Genomic DNA, 18375 nt, shown 5'->3' with positions numbered 1-18375 from the left:
CGCACAGGCATGCAAGGTTCTCCACCTCGTTCAGCGGGTACACGCTCGGTCTCCAGAAGGCACATCAGACTTCCCGGATGCAGAATTTAGGGCACAGCTCCATTCGCTCCTCGCCCACAACCAGGAGACATTCGAGGGCATGGGCAAACTTCCCTATACCTACAGAATAGGGCTGAAACCGGATGCCACCCCGGTCATTCACACACCTCGCAGAGTCCCAGCACCACTCAAAGACCGCCTCAAGCAGCAGCTGCAGGATCTCCAGGACCAAGGGGTGCTATCCCGGGTCACGGAGCCCACGCCATGGGTCAGCTCCATGGTGTGCGTTAAGAAGCCCTCTGGCGAACTCCGGATCTGCATCGACCCGAAAGACCTGAACAACAATATCATGAGGGAACACTACCCCATACCCAAACGGGAAGAGATCACGAGTGAAATGTCCCGGGCTAAAATTTTCACAACGCTTGATGCCTCGAAGGGTTTTTGGCAGATCCAATTGGATCAGTCCAGCAGGAACCTTCAACACTCCTTTCGGAAGGTTCTGCTATAACAGAATGCCGTTTGGCATCATCTCAGCATCCGAGGTATTTCACAGAATCATGGAACAGATGATGGAGAGCATCGAAGGGGAGCGCGTCTATGTTGACGACGTCATCATCTGGTCCACCACACCACAGGAGCACATCAGTCGTCTCCAGCGTGTCTTTGACCGGATACGGGAACACGGCCTGCGCCTCAACCGAGCCAAGTGTTCTTTCGGCCAAACTGAGCTTAAGTTTCTGGGGGACGACTTCCAGTTGCGGCTATGCGGAGCTAAGCCGCACGATTCGGCAGCTCCCGTGATTACGGACTTTCGGGCTCGCTGGAGGAGCCCCAACGGAATTTTTTTTTACAGACAACCCGTGGGGAAGAGAAGAGAGAGGTCCCCTACCGACTTTTATGGACCGCACCCGAAGTGCAACGGACAAAAAAGCGGCATTGGAGCAGCGGGAGAAGCGAGGGAAAAAAAGCAAAATGGCGGCGGCCGGGCACAAAGAGGAGATGCAGGAATTCATCAAGCGCTGCTTCGAGGAGCTGCGTAAGGAGATTCTGGTGCCTATGCTGGCGGTAATTGAAGGACTAGGGATAACCCAGAAGGCCCACGAGGTGAAGATCCAGGAGGTCCAGAAAAGAGTGAGTGAGAATGAGGACGAGCTCTTGGGCCTGGCGGTGAGAGTGGAGCGGCACGAGGCACTACACAAGAAGTGGGCGGGAAGACTCGAAGACCTAGAGAACAGGTCGAGGAGAAATAATCTGAGGATCCTGGGTCTCCCAGAAGGAGTGGAGGGGGCCGATGCCGCGGCACACGCGGGCACGATGATCGGGGCGATGATGGGTGCGGAGGCCCCTTCGAGGGCGCTGGAGCTGGACGGGGCGCACCGGGTGCTGGTGAGGAAGCCCAAGGCAAATGAGCCGCCAAGGGCGATGGTGGTGAGATTTCACCGGTTTACGGACAGAGAGGGGGTCCTGAAATGGGCCAAGAAGGAGAGGAGCAGCAAGTGGGACAATGCAGAGATCCGAATATACCCGGACTGGAGCACGGAGGTTGCCAAGCGGAGAGCGGGTTTCAACCGGGCCAAAGCGGTGCTGCATCGGAAAGGAGTGAAATTTGGAATGCTGCAGCCAGCGCGACTGTGGGTTACATACAAGGACCAACATTACTACTTCGAAACGCCTGAAGAGGCGTGGACCTTTATACAAGCTGAAAAGTTGGACTCTCACTGAGGGTTTGTGAGGGTGGGGGGTGTTTAAGGGTTGAAGTATGATGGTTGTTGTATATAGGGGGTCAATCACGCGCAGGAAATGTTATATGGGCTGGGGGAGAGAGACTAGGCAGCGACAGGAGCTGCGCCAGAGGGGGCGGGGCAGGCTTTGGAAAGCGCGGGGTTTTTTTTTCCCGCGCTCGGGAAGAAAGGCGGGAAGGGGAACGAAGGATTGATTGGGAGACTCCCACACGGGGGGGGGTCAAAGGGATGGCGGGGGAAGCCGGGGTCAGCAGGTGTCAGCTGACTTACGGGAGTGATATGGGGGGAGCAAAAAAGCTAGACAGGGGTCTAGCGGGGGGAGGGGGAATGGGGGGGGGGGGGGGGGAAAGGGTTGCTGCTGCACTGGCCGAAAGGGAATGGGACATAGAAGAGGTGGTCGGGACGGAGGTCCCCCGGCTGGGGGACTGGAGGGCGAGGGAGACGCGGACACGGGACTGGCCCACAAAAGGAGATGGCTAGTCGGCAGGGGGGGTGGGGGTGAGAGCCCCTCCAATCTGGCTGATAACGTGGAACGTGAGGGGCCTGAATGGGCCGGTGAAGAGGGCTCGAGTGTTCGCGCACTTGAAGGCAGACGCGGCTATGCTCCAAGAGACACACCAGAAGGTGGCGGACCAGGTCAGGTTAAGAAGGGGATGGGTAGGACAGGTATTTCACTCGAGACTGGACGCGAAAAATAGAGGGGTGGCAATTTTGGTGGGAAAGCATGTGTCATTTGAGGCCAAGACTATCGTAGTGGATAATGGAGGGAGATATGTGATGGTGAGTGGTAGGTTGCAAGGGACGAGGGTGGTGTTGGTAAATGTATACGCCCCGAACTGGGATGATGCTGGATTCATGAAGCGCAAGTTGGGGCGCATTCCGGACCTGGAGGTAGGGGGCCTGATAATGGGGGGGGACTTCAATACAGTGCTGGACCCAGCACTGGACCGCTCCAGATCAAGGACGGGAAACAGGCCGGCGGCAGCCAAGGTGCTCAGGGGGTTTATGGATCAGATGGGGGGAGTGGACCCATGGAGGTTTGCAAGACCGCAGGCCAGGGAATTTTCTTTCTTCTCCCACGTGAACAAAGCCTACTCCCGGATAGATTTCTTTGTTCTGGGCAGGGCGCTCTCCCGAGGATGGAGGGGACGGAGTATTCGGCCATAGCCGTTTCGGACCACGCCCCGCACTGGGTGGAAATGGGGCTGGGAGAGGAGAGGGACCAACGCCTGCTGTGGCGGCTGGATGTGGGACTGCTGGCAGATGAGGTGGTGTGTGGGAAGGTGAGGGGGTGTATCGAAAGGTACTTGGAGGCCAGCGACAACGGGGAGGTGCGAGTGGGGGTGGTATGGGAAGCGTTGAAGGCGGTGATCAGGGGAGAGCTAATCTCCATCAGGGCTCATAGGGAGAAGACAGAGGGCATGGAAAGGGAGAGGTTAGTGGGGGAGATTTTGAGAGTGGACAGGAGATACGCAGAGGCCCCGGAGGAAAGATTACTTGGAAAAAGACGACGGCTCCAGACGGAGTTTGACCTGTTGAACACGGGGAAGGCAGAGGCACAGTGGAGGAAGGCGCAGGGGGCGACCTACGAGTACGGGGAAAAGGCTAGTCGGATGCTGGCACACCAACTCCGTAAGAGGACGGCAGCGAGGGAAATAGGGGGAATCAAAGATGGAAGGGGAGCCACGGTTCGGAGTGTAACGAAAATAAACAAGGTATTCAAGGCCTTCTATGAAGAGCTGTACAGATCCCAGCCCCCAGGGGGGGAAGAGGGGATGAGACGATTCCTAGACCAACTGAGGTTCCCGAGGGTGGAGGAGCAAGAGGTGGCTGGTTTGGGGGCACCAATCGGGTGGGAGGAGCTGAGCAAGGGTTTGGGGAGTATGCAGGCGGGGAAGGCCCCGGGGCCGGACGGGTTCCCGGTGGAGTTCTACAGAAAGTACATAGATCTGTTGGCCCCGCTACTAGTGAGGACCTTTAACGCGGCAAGAGAGGAGGGGACCCTGCCCCCGACAATGTCGGAGGCGACAATTTCCTTGATTCTAAAGCGAGACAAGGACCCACTGCAATGTGGATCGTACAGGCCGATCTCACTCCTCAATGTGGACGCTAAGTTATTGGCAAAAGTGCTGGCCACGAGGATTGAGGATTGTGTCCCGGGGGTGATTCATGAGGACCAGACGGGATTCGTAAAGGGCAGGCAATTAAACACTAATGTGCGGCGGCTCTTAAACGTGATAATGATGCCTTCGGAGGGAGAGGCGGAGATAGTGGCAGCTATGGACGCGGAAAAGGCCTTTGACCGAGTAGAGTGGAAGTACCTCTGGGAGGTGCTGCGTAGGTTTGGGTTCGGGAGAGGGTTTATCAGCTGGGTTAAGCTCCTTTACAGAGCCCCAGTGGCGAGTGTAGTGACGAACCGGCGGATATCGGAGTACTTTTGGCTGTACCGAGGAACGAGGCAGGGGTTCCCCCTGTCCCCCCTGTTGTTTGCATTGGCGATCGAACCCTTGGCCATATCACTGAGGGAGTCTAATAAATGGAGGGGGGTGGTCCGAGGGGGAGAAGAGCATCGGGTGTCACTATACACGGATGACCTGTTGCTGTACGTGGCGGACCCAATGGAGGGGATGGTGGAGGTCATGCAGACTCTTAGGGAGTTTGGGGAGTTCTCGGGCTATAAGCTCAATGTAGGGAAGAGTGAGCTTTTTGTATTACAGGCAGGGGGCCAAGAAAGAGGGATAGGGGACCTATCGCTGAGGAGGGCGGTGGGGAGTTTTCGGTATCTGGGGATCCAGATAGCCAGGAGTTGGGGGGCCCTACATAAACTGAATCTGACGAGGTTGGTGGACCAAATGGAGGAGGACTTCAAAAGATGGGACATGTTACCGCTCTCGCTGGCGGGAAGAGTGCAGTCGGTCAAAATGGTGGTCCTTCTGAGGTTTTTGTTTGTGTTTCAGTGCCTTCCCATCGTGATCACCAAGGGCTTTTTCAAGAGAGTAGGTAGGAGTATTATGGGGTTTGTGTGGGCAAATAAGACCCCGAGGGTAAGGAGAGGGTTCCTGGAACGCAGCAGGGACCGAGGAGGGATGGCGCTGCCAAACCTAGGGAGCTACTACTGGGCAGGAAATGTGGCGATGATCCGCAAGTGGGTTATGGAGGGAGAGGGGACGGCATGGAAGAGGATGGAGATGGCGTCCTGTAAAGGAACGGGCTTGGGGGCGTTGGTGACAGCACCGCTGCCGTTCTCGCCAGCAAAGTATACCACGAGCCCGGTGGTGGCGGCAATGTTAAGGATCTGGGGCCAGTGGAGACGGCACAGGGGTGCAGTGGGAGCCTCGGTGTGGTCCCCGATCAGGGGTAACCACCAGTTTGTCCCTGGGAAGAGGGACGGGAGGTTCCAGGGCTGGCATCGGGCGGGGATTAGAAGAATGGGGGACCTGTTCATTGACGGGACATTTGCGAGCCTCGGGGCACTGGAGGAGAAGTTTGAGCTACCCCCGGGAAATGCATTTAGATATATGCAGGTGAGGGCTTTTGTGAGGCGACAGGTCAGGGAATTCCCGTTGCTCCCGGCACAAGAAATTCAAGACAGGGTGATCTCGGGTGTATGGGTCGGGGAGGGCAAGGTTTCGGCAATACACCAAGAGATGAAAGAAGAGGGGGAAGCGTTAGCAGAAGAGTTGAAGGGTAAATGGTAGGAAGAGCTGGGGGAGGAGATCGAGGAAGGTTTGTGGGCTGATGCCCTGGGTAGGGTTAATTCCTCCTCCTCATGTGCCAGGCTCAGCCTGATACAATTTAAGGTGGTCCACAGAGCGCACTCGACGGGGGCGAGGTTGAGTAGGTTCTTTGGGGTAGAGGACAGATGCGGAAGGTGTTCAGGGAGTCCGGCGAACCATCTCCATATGTTTTGGTCATGCCCGGCACTGGAGGGGTTCTGGAGAGGAGTGGCGGGAGCAATATCTCAGGTGGTGAAAGTCCGGGTCAAGCCAAGCTGGGGGCTAGCAATATTTGGAATAGTGGACGAGCCGGGAGTGCAGGAGGCGAAAGAGGCCAGCATTCTGGCCTTTGTGTCCCTAGTAGCCCGGCGAAGGATCTTGCTAATGTGGAAGGAGGCGAAGCCCCCCAGCGTGGAGGCCTGGATAAATGACATGGCTGGGTTCATACAGCTAGAGAGGATCAAGTTTGCCTTGAGAGGGTCTGAGCAGGGGTTCTACAGGCGGTGGCAACCGTTCCTAGACTATCTCGCGGAGCGTTAGAGGAAGGTCGGCCAGCAGCAGCAGCAACCCTGGGGGGGGAGGGCGGATGGGGGATTGCTGGGGGGGATGGAGGAGCAGGAGATAACATGAAGGGTGGGAGAAACTGGCACGTGCGGGAGAGAGCCAGTGTCTAAAGCTTTGTAAATATACCATTTTGCCATGTATATATCTTGCTCAGTGCGATTTCGTATTATTTTGTTGCGGGGGGGAGGGGTTATTGTTTGTAAGGGGAAAAAAATTGTGTTGGTAAAAAACTTTGATAAATATTTTTTTTTTAAAAAAGTTTCTGGCGGACCACATATCCCGGTCAGGAGTGCGCCCGGATGCAGACAAAGCGAGCGCCATTATAGCCATGCCGCAGCCGGCAGACAAGAAAGCAGTGCTACGCTTTCTAGGCATGGTCAACTTCCTGGGGAAGTTCATTCCCAACCTTGCCTCCCACACAACGGCTCTTCGCCACCTAGTAAAGAAGTCCACGGAGTTCCAGTAGCTGCCCGCACACCAGAAGGAATGGGAAGAGCTCAAAATTAAGCTCACCACAGCCCTGGTATTGGCGTTCTTCGACACCTCTCGTGATACAAAGATCTCGACTGATGCCAGCCAGTCCAGCATTGGGGCGGTACTCCTGCAACGGGATGACACTGCATCATGGGCCCCGGTCGCCTATGCCTCGCGGGCCATGACTCCCACAGAACAGCGCTATGTGCAGATCGAGGAGTGCCTGGGTTTGTTAACCGGCATAGACATGTTCCACGACTACGTGTATGGTCTCCCCCAGTTTACCGTGGAAACCGACCATCGCCCCCTGGTCAGCATCATACACAAGGACCTGAACGAGATGACCCCTCACCTCCAGCGCATCCTGCTCAAGCTCCGGATGTACAACTTCCAACTGGTCTACACCACGGGAAAGGACCTCATCATTGCGGATGCCCTATCCAGAGCAGTGAGCACACCGCCCGATTCGGAGGGGTTCGTCTGTCAGGTCGAAGCGCAGGTGGCCTTCACATCGGCAAATCTGCCAGCTGATGATTCAAGTCTGGCCCGTATTCGCCGGGAGACTGCGGCTGACCCCCTTCTACAACGTGTGATGCACCACATGACGGGAGGGTGGCTCAAAGGACAGTGCCCACAATTCTACAATGTCCGGGATGACTTGGCCGTCATTGACGGTGTCCTCCTAAAGCTGGACCGGATTGTGGTTCCGCACAGCATGCACAAGCTGGTCCTCGACCAACTACACAAAGGCCATCGGGGGGTTGAGAAGTGCAGACGGAGGGCCCGAGTAGCTGTATACTGGCCGGGCATCAGCGATGACATTGCCAACGTGGTACTCAACTGCTCGACCTGCCAAGGGTTTCAGCCGACGCAACCCCGAGACGCTTCAGCCCCATGAGTTGGTGACGTCCCCCTGGGCGAAGGTGGGTGTGGACCTTTTTCATGCGCTTGGCAGGGACTACGTCATCATCATAGATTACTTTTCGAATTTTCCAGAGGTCATACGCCTACACGATTTGACATTGTCCGCTGTCATCAGGGTATGCAAAAACACCTTCGCTCGCCATGCCATTCCGCTTACTGTCATGTCGGACAATGGGCCCTGTTTTGCAAGCCAAGAATGGTCTTCTTTTGCTGCTTCGTATGGCTTCACACATGTGACGTCCAGCCCTCTGCATCCCCAGTCAAATGGCAAGGCGGAAAAGGGCGTTCACATCGTCAAGCGGCTCCTCTGCAAGGCTGCTGATGCCGGATAGGATTTCTGCTTAGCCCTGCTGGCCTATCGCTCGGCCCCACTAGCCACTGGCCTCTCACCAGACCAGCTGTTGATGGGTCACGCCCTCAGGACCACTGTGCCATCCATTCTGGTCCCTACACCCAACTATGCTCCAGTACTGCAAAGGATGCGACAGCAGTGTGCTCAGCAGAAGGTGGCACATGACACTCGGGCAACTGATCTTCCTGCCCTGGCGCCTGGAGACAACGTCCGCATCCACCTACCAGAGGGTGGCTGGTCGGCACCTGCCGAAGTTCTCTGATGCGTGGCTCCCCGCTCATTACTGGTTCGCATGCCTGATGGCTCCATTCGCAGGCGCAATCGCCGGGCTCTTCGCCTGCTTCCGCGCTCGCTATGTGATCATACACCGGTGCCACGCCCTCCTGTTGTTGCTGATGTCGACTTTGTGGAGCTTCCTGCCACCATGCCCATTCCTCTGTCGTCTGTGGCCAGGCCCATTCCTCAGCCGGCGGATCCTGACCCACCCTTGAGGCGGTCAACCCGAATTCGTCGCCCACCTACTAGGCTGGACGTATGAGCCTGTTTGAACATTGGATTTACTGATGTATCATTCCACAATGTTAATATGTTTCTCTTTTTGTCATTACAGGAGTTTGTTTTGATGCTTGAGGTTTACACTTGTTTTGTTTATGGTACAACCTCGTTGCTATTTTGCACCTGACACCTTCCTATGTATATAGTTTAGCCTCATGTACATGCTGTAGATATTGCACACACACACATTCAGCTGCACTCAGTACACATCTATATTTATTATCATGTAGGCACATATTCTTGTAAAAAAGGGATTTCATGATATTCAGATAAACATCATGGTGCAAACATACATACACACTGATGGATAGATCAACGGACCAATCAATACACACACAACATCACAGCCAATCACAGGCAGGAGCATACACACTATAAAACGGGGAACACGACACTTCCCGCTCATTCCAGCAGGAGACAGCTCAGGGCACAGAGCTCACAGCAAGCCACTCAGACATTCACCATGTGCTGAGTGCTTCTCCAAGATAGTGTTAGGGCTAGGTCCACAGGTTAGAGGGTAATGAACGAACCACAGTAACCAGTTTACAGATGTTATTATTAATAGTAATAAAACTGAGTTGTACCATCCGCAACCGTGTTGGTTCGTCTATGTAGCAGAGCACCCAACACGACAGCCTCCTCCTGTTCTTTTTTTCTATGTTCCCTTACTCCTACTATGACTATTCCCTTTGCCTTTTGTTCCATTAGCACTGCTGCCTCATAGCACCAGGGATCCGGGATTAATTCCAACCTTGGGTGACTGCCTGTGTTGAGTTTGCACATTCTCCCAGTATCTGATTGGGTTTCCTCCGACAGTCCAAAGATGTGCAGGTTAGGTGGATTGGCCATTCTAAATTGTCCCTTAGAGTCCAAAGGTTAGGTGGAGATGTGAGGTTCGGGCTAGGTAGTGAGCCAAGGGAGGGTGCTCTTTCAGAGTGTCAATATAGACTCGACGGGCCGAATGGCCTTCTTCTGCACAGTAAGGATTCTATGATTTAATCTCCCTCACCCTCTAACCTATTCATCTTTTTTCAACAGCATAAAACTCATCACATTTCTGTCTTTTTTCAGTTCCAAAGAAGTCAGGGGCTGGTTTAGCACACTGGGCTAAATAGCTGGCTTTTAAAGCAGACCAAGGCTGACCAGCAGCACGGTTCAATTCCCGTACCAGCCTCCCCAAACAGGCGCCGGAATGTGGCGACTAGGGGCTTTTAACAGTAACTTAATTGAAGCCTACTTGTGACAATAAGCGATTTTCATTTCATTTCATATTAGACCCAAAACCTTAACTTTGTTTCACTCTCCACAGATGCTGCCAGATTTGCTGAGATTTTCCAGCATTTTGTTTTCAATTACAGATCTCCAGCATCCTTTTGCTTTTACTTTATTATGGGTCACTGTTTCAGTCAGCAGTTTTGACATCATAACAAGAATGACATCATGACATCAGGGACAATTACCAACAGTGTACTTCTCGGGCCAGAAGTGAAACCAGTAAATCTGATAGCAGCTAGCAAAGTGCTGTGACAAGAACAATAAAGATTGGTTAATACATACATTTGCCAATCTTCTAGTAAAACTGTGGGTAACAAATTTCAGAACAGAGATAAGGGAAAGTAGCCACTTTAGTCTCATCCATATTATTTCAATGCCTCAATTTGTTATGAGTGTTTGTCTTACTTTTGGCAATTGACATATTTTGTTACTGGCTATAAATCACGAAATAAATCTTCCCTATGAGTAAAACTAGACCCAATTACATTCATTCATGAGAATACCAATATGTAAACACTCCTGGGATTTTGTGGCATCCATCAAGCAATTTATCTTGCGAACATTGGATTTTCTGTTTCCACCTCACAAACGACAATGAGAGAAGCAATTTATTCACTTCTTCCATCAGAGCATCCAGATAATTCTTAAATGATTGCAGAAATACTCTTTGTAGCAGAAGTCAATTGCACATCATTTTTGTGTGAAGTATTTATTGACATTGGTCCTAAACTTAGCATTTGTAGTTTGAGCTTGTACTCTCTTGTCCTACGTTATTGGTTTTAAAGTAAAGTTCCAAGTTTACTTTCAATTGAGTTTTTATCTTTGAGGGAGCTCATGCACAGACCTATTACAAAATAAACCATAAAAACAAAAATATTGTCATTAACTCTGAATCACGAGTTATCACCATTGTCACCAATTCCAAGTTTTGGCTGTTTGATGTCAATTAAATAGGATTTCCTTCCATGACATTATCACCAAAAACATTTTTTGTCATTTGGTTCATTAAGCATTTGGCACCAAACAGTAAAGGGAAAAAACGAATGCTTAATGCCGTTGCCTTTTGTGTTACACCACCACCTCAAATTGCTGCCATTACCATTCACAGACTTGTTCAGTTGTTCAAAGTACCCCTGAGGCAGGTGCTGCTCTGCTCATTAACACACCCCAGTAATTGAAGACTGTTTAAAAAGCTAGTGGTAGCCGCTGGGGCAAGTAAGTGGTTTCCTCTCCCATGGAACCTGTAGTACTCAGCACCCTTTTCTCACTAATTGACCCAGCTATTAAAAATTAGTTATAGCACAATCTGTGTTGACCAGTGACACAGCCTTTTAATAGAGATAAAATGCATATTATTGCCAGAAAGTCCAGATTGATTACGTTTCTGTCAGTAAAACAAATAAAATCCTGTAAAATAATCTACGTAATGAAAAAATTTTGAACTGTTATCATTAAAAAGGGAGAAATTACAGTAAGATTGGCAACTCAACTTCGAAAAGTGAAAACCACCTCCCCAAATATCTGCGTTACTTTCTTTTTTGCTTATACAAATTTACAAAAACAGGAACTCAAGCATGTGTTACAATTACATGATACATACATAATAGCTTTAAATAGAGTACAGGCTTGCTTAGTCTTCCGCAAAGTACATTTTTAAGACCTGGGCTCCTGGAGTTGACAACTAGCCCTGGAGTCCTGTAATACAACCTCTGGTAATTGTGAATATTTTGAATCTGAGTTACGTAAAAATCATGTAACTGGATCATAAGCAACACAATCTTCAAATGGGGAGGAAGAGTAAAGAAAATTCAGAGACTCTGACATCATTGTGTAATGTCTCAGTCTTTCTAGAATTACATGTAAGTATAGAGGAGCTGTTAAGAGTTGTGCCCTGGAGAAATAACCACAAAGTCAAATGACATCATAATTAGAAACCTAATAAATACTTTGTTTGATGTGTCACAGCTGGATCTATAAGTAAACTTTGTGAGTTTAAGGCAGACAGCCGGATTTTTTTTTAAAAGCTTTGAGCTTTTCCTCTATGAATTCCTTGTAAAAAAGAAAGTCAAATGGTCAACTGAAACACATACTAATTTGACAGCCGTAACACAAAGTGTAACAAATTAAAACCAAGCACATGCATTACTGACAGTCAACTGCTGGTCCCAGTTAATTTGTATAGTTCCTTGCACAGATGCTATTAAAGTTTCAGAAGCACAAAGCAGCACAATGGACCTCATGTTGCTGAATCAATGAGTGTACCAAGAATTAACATTGTCGGTTGGCTCATTGGTCGAGGGGAATGATTCTCGCTTAAGGTGCTCTATAGGGCAGCACGGTAGCACAGTGGTTCGCACTGTTTCTTCACAATGCCAGGGACCTGGGTTCGATCCCCGGCTTGGGTGACTGTCTGTGCGGAGTCCGCACGTTCTCCCCGTGTTTGCATGAGTTTCGTCCGGGTGCTCCAGTTTCCTCCCACAGTCCACGGATGTGCAGGTTAGGTGGATTGGCCATGCTAAATTGCCCTTAGTGTCCAAAAAGGTTAGATGGGGTTACTGGGTTACGGGGATAGGGTGGAGGTGTGGGCTTAAGTAGGGTGTTCTTTCCAAGTGCTGGTGCAGACTTGATGGGCCTGCACTGTAAATTCCATGATTCTATGAATCATGAACACAACATATAATTACATTTGAACAAAATACACTCCAACCTATGGTGACATTAAACTATCAACACATAGACATTCGTTTATTGGATCTACTATAGCACTGGTAGACTACTCATCAAACCTTTGAATAGGTCAAATCTTTAATGTACTAACTGTACGTGCCCTTAAAGTTTTAATTTGGATCCTTGCAATTAATTATATGCCAATCAATGTCAATATGGCTTAATGCAGTGTATTGTACATTGCCCATTCTGCTAGAAAAATTAAAAATTCAAATAGTATTATACCAGTCTTGTGATACATTATCCAGCTGTCAAAACGGCTTTCCTTATATTCATGTTATAAATCCTCGACTGCATTTAACACAATTATTTTGAAACCACATATAGGTAGGTACCAACTTAACCTAGCACCAACCATCTGCAGGTCAAAATATACAGCTTCCCACATTTCAGGATAACAGTTATGAAAAATTATTGTGAAGAACACGTAAGCGGTTTTGCAAGTAGAAAAGTTACAACCTGCCATCTATTTCCATAAAATGACAAGAACTTTCAATGAGTTTCATATCCAGCTATAGTAAAGTGCAATCTGAAATATCTTAATACAAATGATCCTGCAAATCAACAGTTTAGATTGCACATCACTGCAAAATGCTTTATTTGAAATCTCTCCCATTTTCTCCCCTCCGTCTCAGCTTCAGTTATTCAAAGAAAAGCAAGTACTCTATAGGAGTTACTTTCAAAGTTTTTGGAACTATGTTACACATAAATACTGCCACTAATTCTCAATTCAAATTTTTGTTCTGCCTATTATTCCTTCAGGTTGCACAGGAGCATGCAGTCCATCGTTCATTTCCGACTCGCATCCCTAAACCAAGATCCAGTACAATAAAGCTGTTTAGGACGCCTGAAAGACTCATCTCCAAATCTGAACTACAGTCAGAAACAAAACCTGTAAGAAAACAGGCAACAAGTATTACATCCAACTTCAATATGCAAGCTACTTTTGGCAAACTGTAAACTTTATTTGGCAAAAAGTGAACAGATAACACGGTGCTATAGGATGCATAATCTTTTGTATTCACTTGAACCTGCAATGGATGCAAGTTTTTTGACAGTTTTCCAATAAGTGTGAAAACAACTGCAGCAGTCCGTCCTCACAAGGCTGAAGTTACATCCAGGAATCAACCCCCTACCCTTGATGCCAATGCCTCCCCCCCCCCCCCCCCACATGATTCCACCCCAAGAACTCCTCCATCCTGCCATACACATCTTTGCCTGCGTCTATCAGCGATCTTATGGTTTGGGTGGGTGTAGTACCGACAGCAGCCAACATCTCTCCATTGGAGCTGCCGAACAATGAAGAGCTGCCAGATCCCAGGGAAGGCTTGCTGCTACCCAGTTAAATGCCTGATTGTCTCATTTTGGGCAGGCCCACCAAATTAAGTGCCAATGTGGGTTTTCACAGGGTCTCGCTGATCTCTAAACTGAAATAAATTCAAACAGCCACACTTATTGCAACTGCAGAACAGAATTTCACTCAGAATTAACCTATTAAAGAGAAAGTCCTTGCTTTAAAGTAGGAGGTTACCCAACATAAAATTCTCAAACTGGGAAACACAGACAAATACATTTAAGCTCAAAAACTATGGGAGTGTTTTTTTCTAAATAATGCAAGATAAAAATGCACCAGACAGCATAAATTGAAGACAATTGTTACATATTACTGACATAGTAAACTCATTTTGGGAGGTTCCAAAATGACGCCAAAGTGGATGACAAAACATTTGGCTTAATGGGTCTGTTTGCACAAGTATAATATACTTAAAATTAGAAAGAAAGTTTTCAAAAGTTGCACTACATTCACTCCACATTTTAATGTTTGGTGTATACCCATTGTATAGTAGAATTTGATTTTGCACATACATGTATAGAATATATATAAACAAGCAGTGCTTCTGACTCCTTTCAGTTTCTTCCTTTTTCCTGCAAAAACAGGCTGAATCTAACTCCCCGTTTCTTTGCAACATCATAACTCTTTAAAAAAATACAATTTGTCTTCAATGTTTTTCTCCTTGACGATCCTTTCCAGGAAAAAGCGATTCATACTAGGCTGGTGGTAGCTCACCAATTTCTCACCCAAATCATTATACATCACTCCAACCTCAAAAAAACATGCAAAAATGCTGAGCCAGACAAAACATTTGCTTCTATTTAGCCTCCCTCTGCCTCACCCCATCCATGGCTGATAGGCTGGATGGTCTGGACGGTAATCCATACAATCGCTAAAGTGCAAAAGGAGGCCATTCGGCCCATCAAATCTGTTCCGATCCTCTGAAAGAACACGCTACCATGCCCAATCACCCACCCTATCCCCATAACCCCACCTAACCGTTGGACACTAAGGGACAATTTAGCATGGCCAATCCACCTAACCTGCACATCTTTGGACTGTGGGAGGAAACCAAAGCACCCGGAGGAAACCTACCGGACCCGGGGAGAACGTGCAAACTCCACACAGATAATCACCCAAGATCAGAATCGAATCCAGGTCCCTGGCGCTGTGAGGCAACAGTGCTAACCACTGTGCCAACATGGCACCACAATGTAATAAAACATCTCAAGTGACTTCGCAGGAGCATTATAACGCAAAATCCGACACTGAGCCATGGAAGGAGATATTAGGGCATAATGGCCAATAGCTTGTTCAAAGAGGTAGGTTTTAAGGAGCATCTTACAAGGAAGAAAGAGAGGTAGAGATGCTTGGAGGTCAAAGGAAGGAATTGCAGTCCCTCAGACCTAGGCAGATAAATGCATAGTCATTAAAATTAGGGTTGCACAAGAACTCAGGACTGGAGGAGTGCAGATATCTCAATTGGTTGCGTGGCTGGACGAGGTGAGAGAGAGATAGGGAGGTGCAAGGCCATGGGGGGATTTAAAAAAGCAAATGAGAATTTTACAATCCAAGCACTGCTTGATTGGGAGCACATGTAGGTCAGCAAGCACGAGGTGTTGGATGAGCACTTGGGGGAGACCATGGCAGAGTGGTAAACCAGGGACCTTGAGTAATACTCTGGGGACCCGGGTTCAAATCCCGCCACTGCAGATGGTGAAATTTGAATCCAATAAAAATCTGGAATTAAAAGTCTAATGATGTCCATGAAACTATTGTCGATTGTTGTAAAAACCCATCTGGCTCACTAATGTCCGGTAGGGAAGGAAGTCTGTCATTTTTACCTGGCCTGGCCTACATGTGACTCAAGATCCGCAACAAGAGCCCCCTCAAAAGACAATTAGGGATGGGCAATAAATGCTGGCCCAGCATCACATCCCATGAATGAATAAAAAAATTTGGTGCAAGTTAGAACACAGACAACAGAGTTTTAGATGATCTCAGTTGAATAGTCAAATCTGGAGCTAACAAATGGATGGTTTAAGCAGCAAATAAGCTGGGGCAGGGGCAGAGTCAGGTTATGTTACAGATATGGAAATAGGCGGTCCTATTTATGGCATGGATACGACAACAAGATTGCAAACACTGGTTCAACTGTGGACAGTTGCCATGGAGAGGGATGTAGCCATTATCTTGGAAATAGCAGTACATCAAATCCATTCTCTAACCAGATCCTAAAAGGTCTAGAAGTGAACAAATGATGTTACTTCTGATATCTCCTCCCTCGACGATGAAAATATCACTTACCACACTGCCTGTTTCTCTACAATGGCAAACCTGCACTTATAAAGTTAACATGGAGATCCAGGTATTCGCCTTGACTCACATCAACAATCAACACTTCAGTTCATTGGTAATTAATAATTATCCCCCAAAAAACACATGACAACATATCAATAAAGAATAAACTAGAAAATATGAATCAGTGCTACACACAAATGCTCAAGCTAACTTTTTCCACATTTAAGTTGTCGTATCGATGTTCTGAGTACTTGGCTGTAATACTGTCGCAATGCTGTACAACATCACCACCTTTTGGCAAATAAGTATTACTGCACAAGCATTTATCATGGTACATTTGGATCTGTTACCGAGGTACAGTGAAAAGTACTTTTTTGCGAGCAGCTCAACAGATCATTAAGTACATTAAAAGAAAATACACATTAGGGCAACACAAGGTATACAATGTAACTACATAAACACCAGTATCGGGTGAAGCATACAGGAGTGTAATATTAATCAGGTCAGTCCATAAGAGAGTCGTTTAGGAGTCTGGTAACAGCGGGGAAGAAGCTGCTTTTGAGTCTGTTTGTGCATGTTCTCAGCCTTTTGTATCTCCTGCCCGATGGAAGAAGTTGGAAGAGTGAGTAAGCCGGGTGGGAGGGGTCTTTTATTATGCTGCCCGCTTTCCCCAGGCAGTGGGAGGTGTAGATGGAGTCAATGGTTGGGAGGCAGGTTCAGGGCAGCACGGTAGCATTGTGGATAGCACAATTGCTTCACAGCTCCAGGGTCCCAGGTTCGATTCCGGCTAGGGTCACTGGCTGTGCGGAGTCTGCACTTCCTCCCCGTGTGTGCGTGGGTTTCCTCCGGGTGCTCCGGTTTCCTCCCACAGTCCAAAGATGTGCGGGTTAGGTGGATTGGCCATGATAAATTGCCCTTAGTGTCCAAAGTTTCCCTTAGTGTTGGGTGGGGTTACTGGATTATGGGGATAGGGTGGAGGTGTTGACCTTGGGTAGGGTGCTCTTTCCAAGAGCCAGTGCAGGCTCGATGGGCCGAATGGCCTCCTTCTGCACTGTAAATTCTATGATAATCTATGTGACGGGCGGTGTTCACGACTCTCTGAAGTTTCTTGCGGTCTTGGGCCGAGCAGTTGCCATGTGATGCAGCCAGAGAGGATGCTTTCTATGGTCATGCTCGAAAACAATTTTTTTCTTATCTGCATATTTATTTCCCAAGAAATGATCTTGAGCATTCACACAAATCTATCGTGAACACATTTATTACTGTACATTTTGATCAGAATGTGGCTTGGACTATCAACTATTTTAGGAATATATTATAAGTAGGTAAGGCAGCAAGAAGTAAAGCTAAAGAGAAGATTTAGTTATACATACAAAACAATTATGTCTCAGAAAAATAAAGAGCCATGTCTCCTTCATTAAAACACAGTGAAATAGGCGAATTTCCTCCCACAAGTCTCGAAAGACGTGCTTGTTAGGTGAATTGGACATTCTGAATTCTCCCTCAGTGTACCAGGTGCCGGAGTGTGGCGACTAGGGAATTTTCACAGTAGCTTCATTGCAGTGTTAATGTAAGCCTAGTTGTGACACTAACAAAGATTATTATCCTCAGACTGACCCCTGGTTCTGGCCACACCCACCATCGGGAACCTCCTTCCCTCATCTACCCTGTTTAACCTGTTAAAATGTTATTGGTTTCAATGAGATCTCCCCGTTATTCTCCTGAACGCCAGTGAATACAACCCTAACCGATTCTCTCCTCATACGTCATACTCTTGCCATCCCAGGCATCAGTCTAGTAAACCTTTGCTGCACTCCCTCTAGAGCAAGTTCCTCAGATAAGGAGACCAAAACTGCACACAATAGTCGAGGTGTGGCCTCACCTACATATTTCGCAACTTTCTTTTTGCACCTGAAATAATGAAAACATGCATATCTCATAATTACTGACAAGCATCCACGGGACATCAAAGCTAAATCATGTTAAGCTTCCCAGAAACTGTCACCAAGGTGGTAACAGAAAAACTCATGGTAATCAGGAAGAGCCAGCGTACTTTTGTGAAAGGGAAATCATGTTTAATCAATTTATTGGTGTTCTTTGAAGTAGCGGCGTGCGCAGAGGGTATTGGGGAGCCTGTAGACATATAATACTTGGATTTCCAGAAGGCATTTGACAAGGTATCACATGAAAGTTTATTGTGCAAAGTAGGAGCACATGGTGTACTGTAGATAGTAACATATTAGCAAGGATAGATTGGCTGGTTGACAGAAAATAGAGAGTATGCATAAATGGATCTTTTTCTGGCTGGCTGCATATGAGTGGAGTCCCTCAGGGGCCTGCGTTAGAGCCTTCGTTTTTGACAATTTATAT

The 18375-nt window shown here is 48.2% G+C and overlaps 2 protein-coding genes across 9 annotated transcripts in view; one reads left to right on the top strand and one right to left on the bottom strand.

The window, feature by feature from the left end:
* The window catches only part of filip1l (filamin A interacting protein 1-like), a 373822-nt gene extending 359549 nt beyond the window's left edge, over positions 1–14273 (top strand). Inside the window, exon 6 of the mRNA XM_072513500.1 lies at positions 13134–14273. Within this exon, the coding sequence (XP_072369601.1) occupies positions 13134–13331 (198 nt within the window). The 3' untranslated portion in view covers positions 13332–14273. The remainder of the gene's footprint in view (positions 1–13133) is intronic.
* cmss1 (cms1 ribosomal small subunit homolog) overlaps positions 1–18375 on the bottom strand; it is a 544867-nt gene that overhangs the window by 470939 nt on the left and 55553 nt on the right. The gene's annotated exons all lie outside the window — the stretch shown is intronic.

Source organism: Scyliorhinus torazame, chromosome 8 (genome assembly GCF_047496885.1).
Source record: "Scyliorhinus torazame isolate Kashiwa2021f chromosome 8, sScyTor2.1, whole genome shotgun sequence".
Classification (NCBI taxonomy): domain Eukaryota; kingdom Metazoa; phylum Chordata; class Chondrichthyes; order Carcharhiniformes; family Scyliorhinidae; genus Scyliorhinus; species Scyliorhinus torazame.
This window is presented reverse-complemented; position numbering and strand designations above follow the sequence as displayed.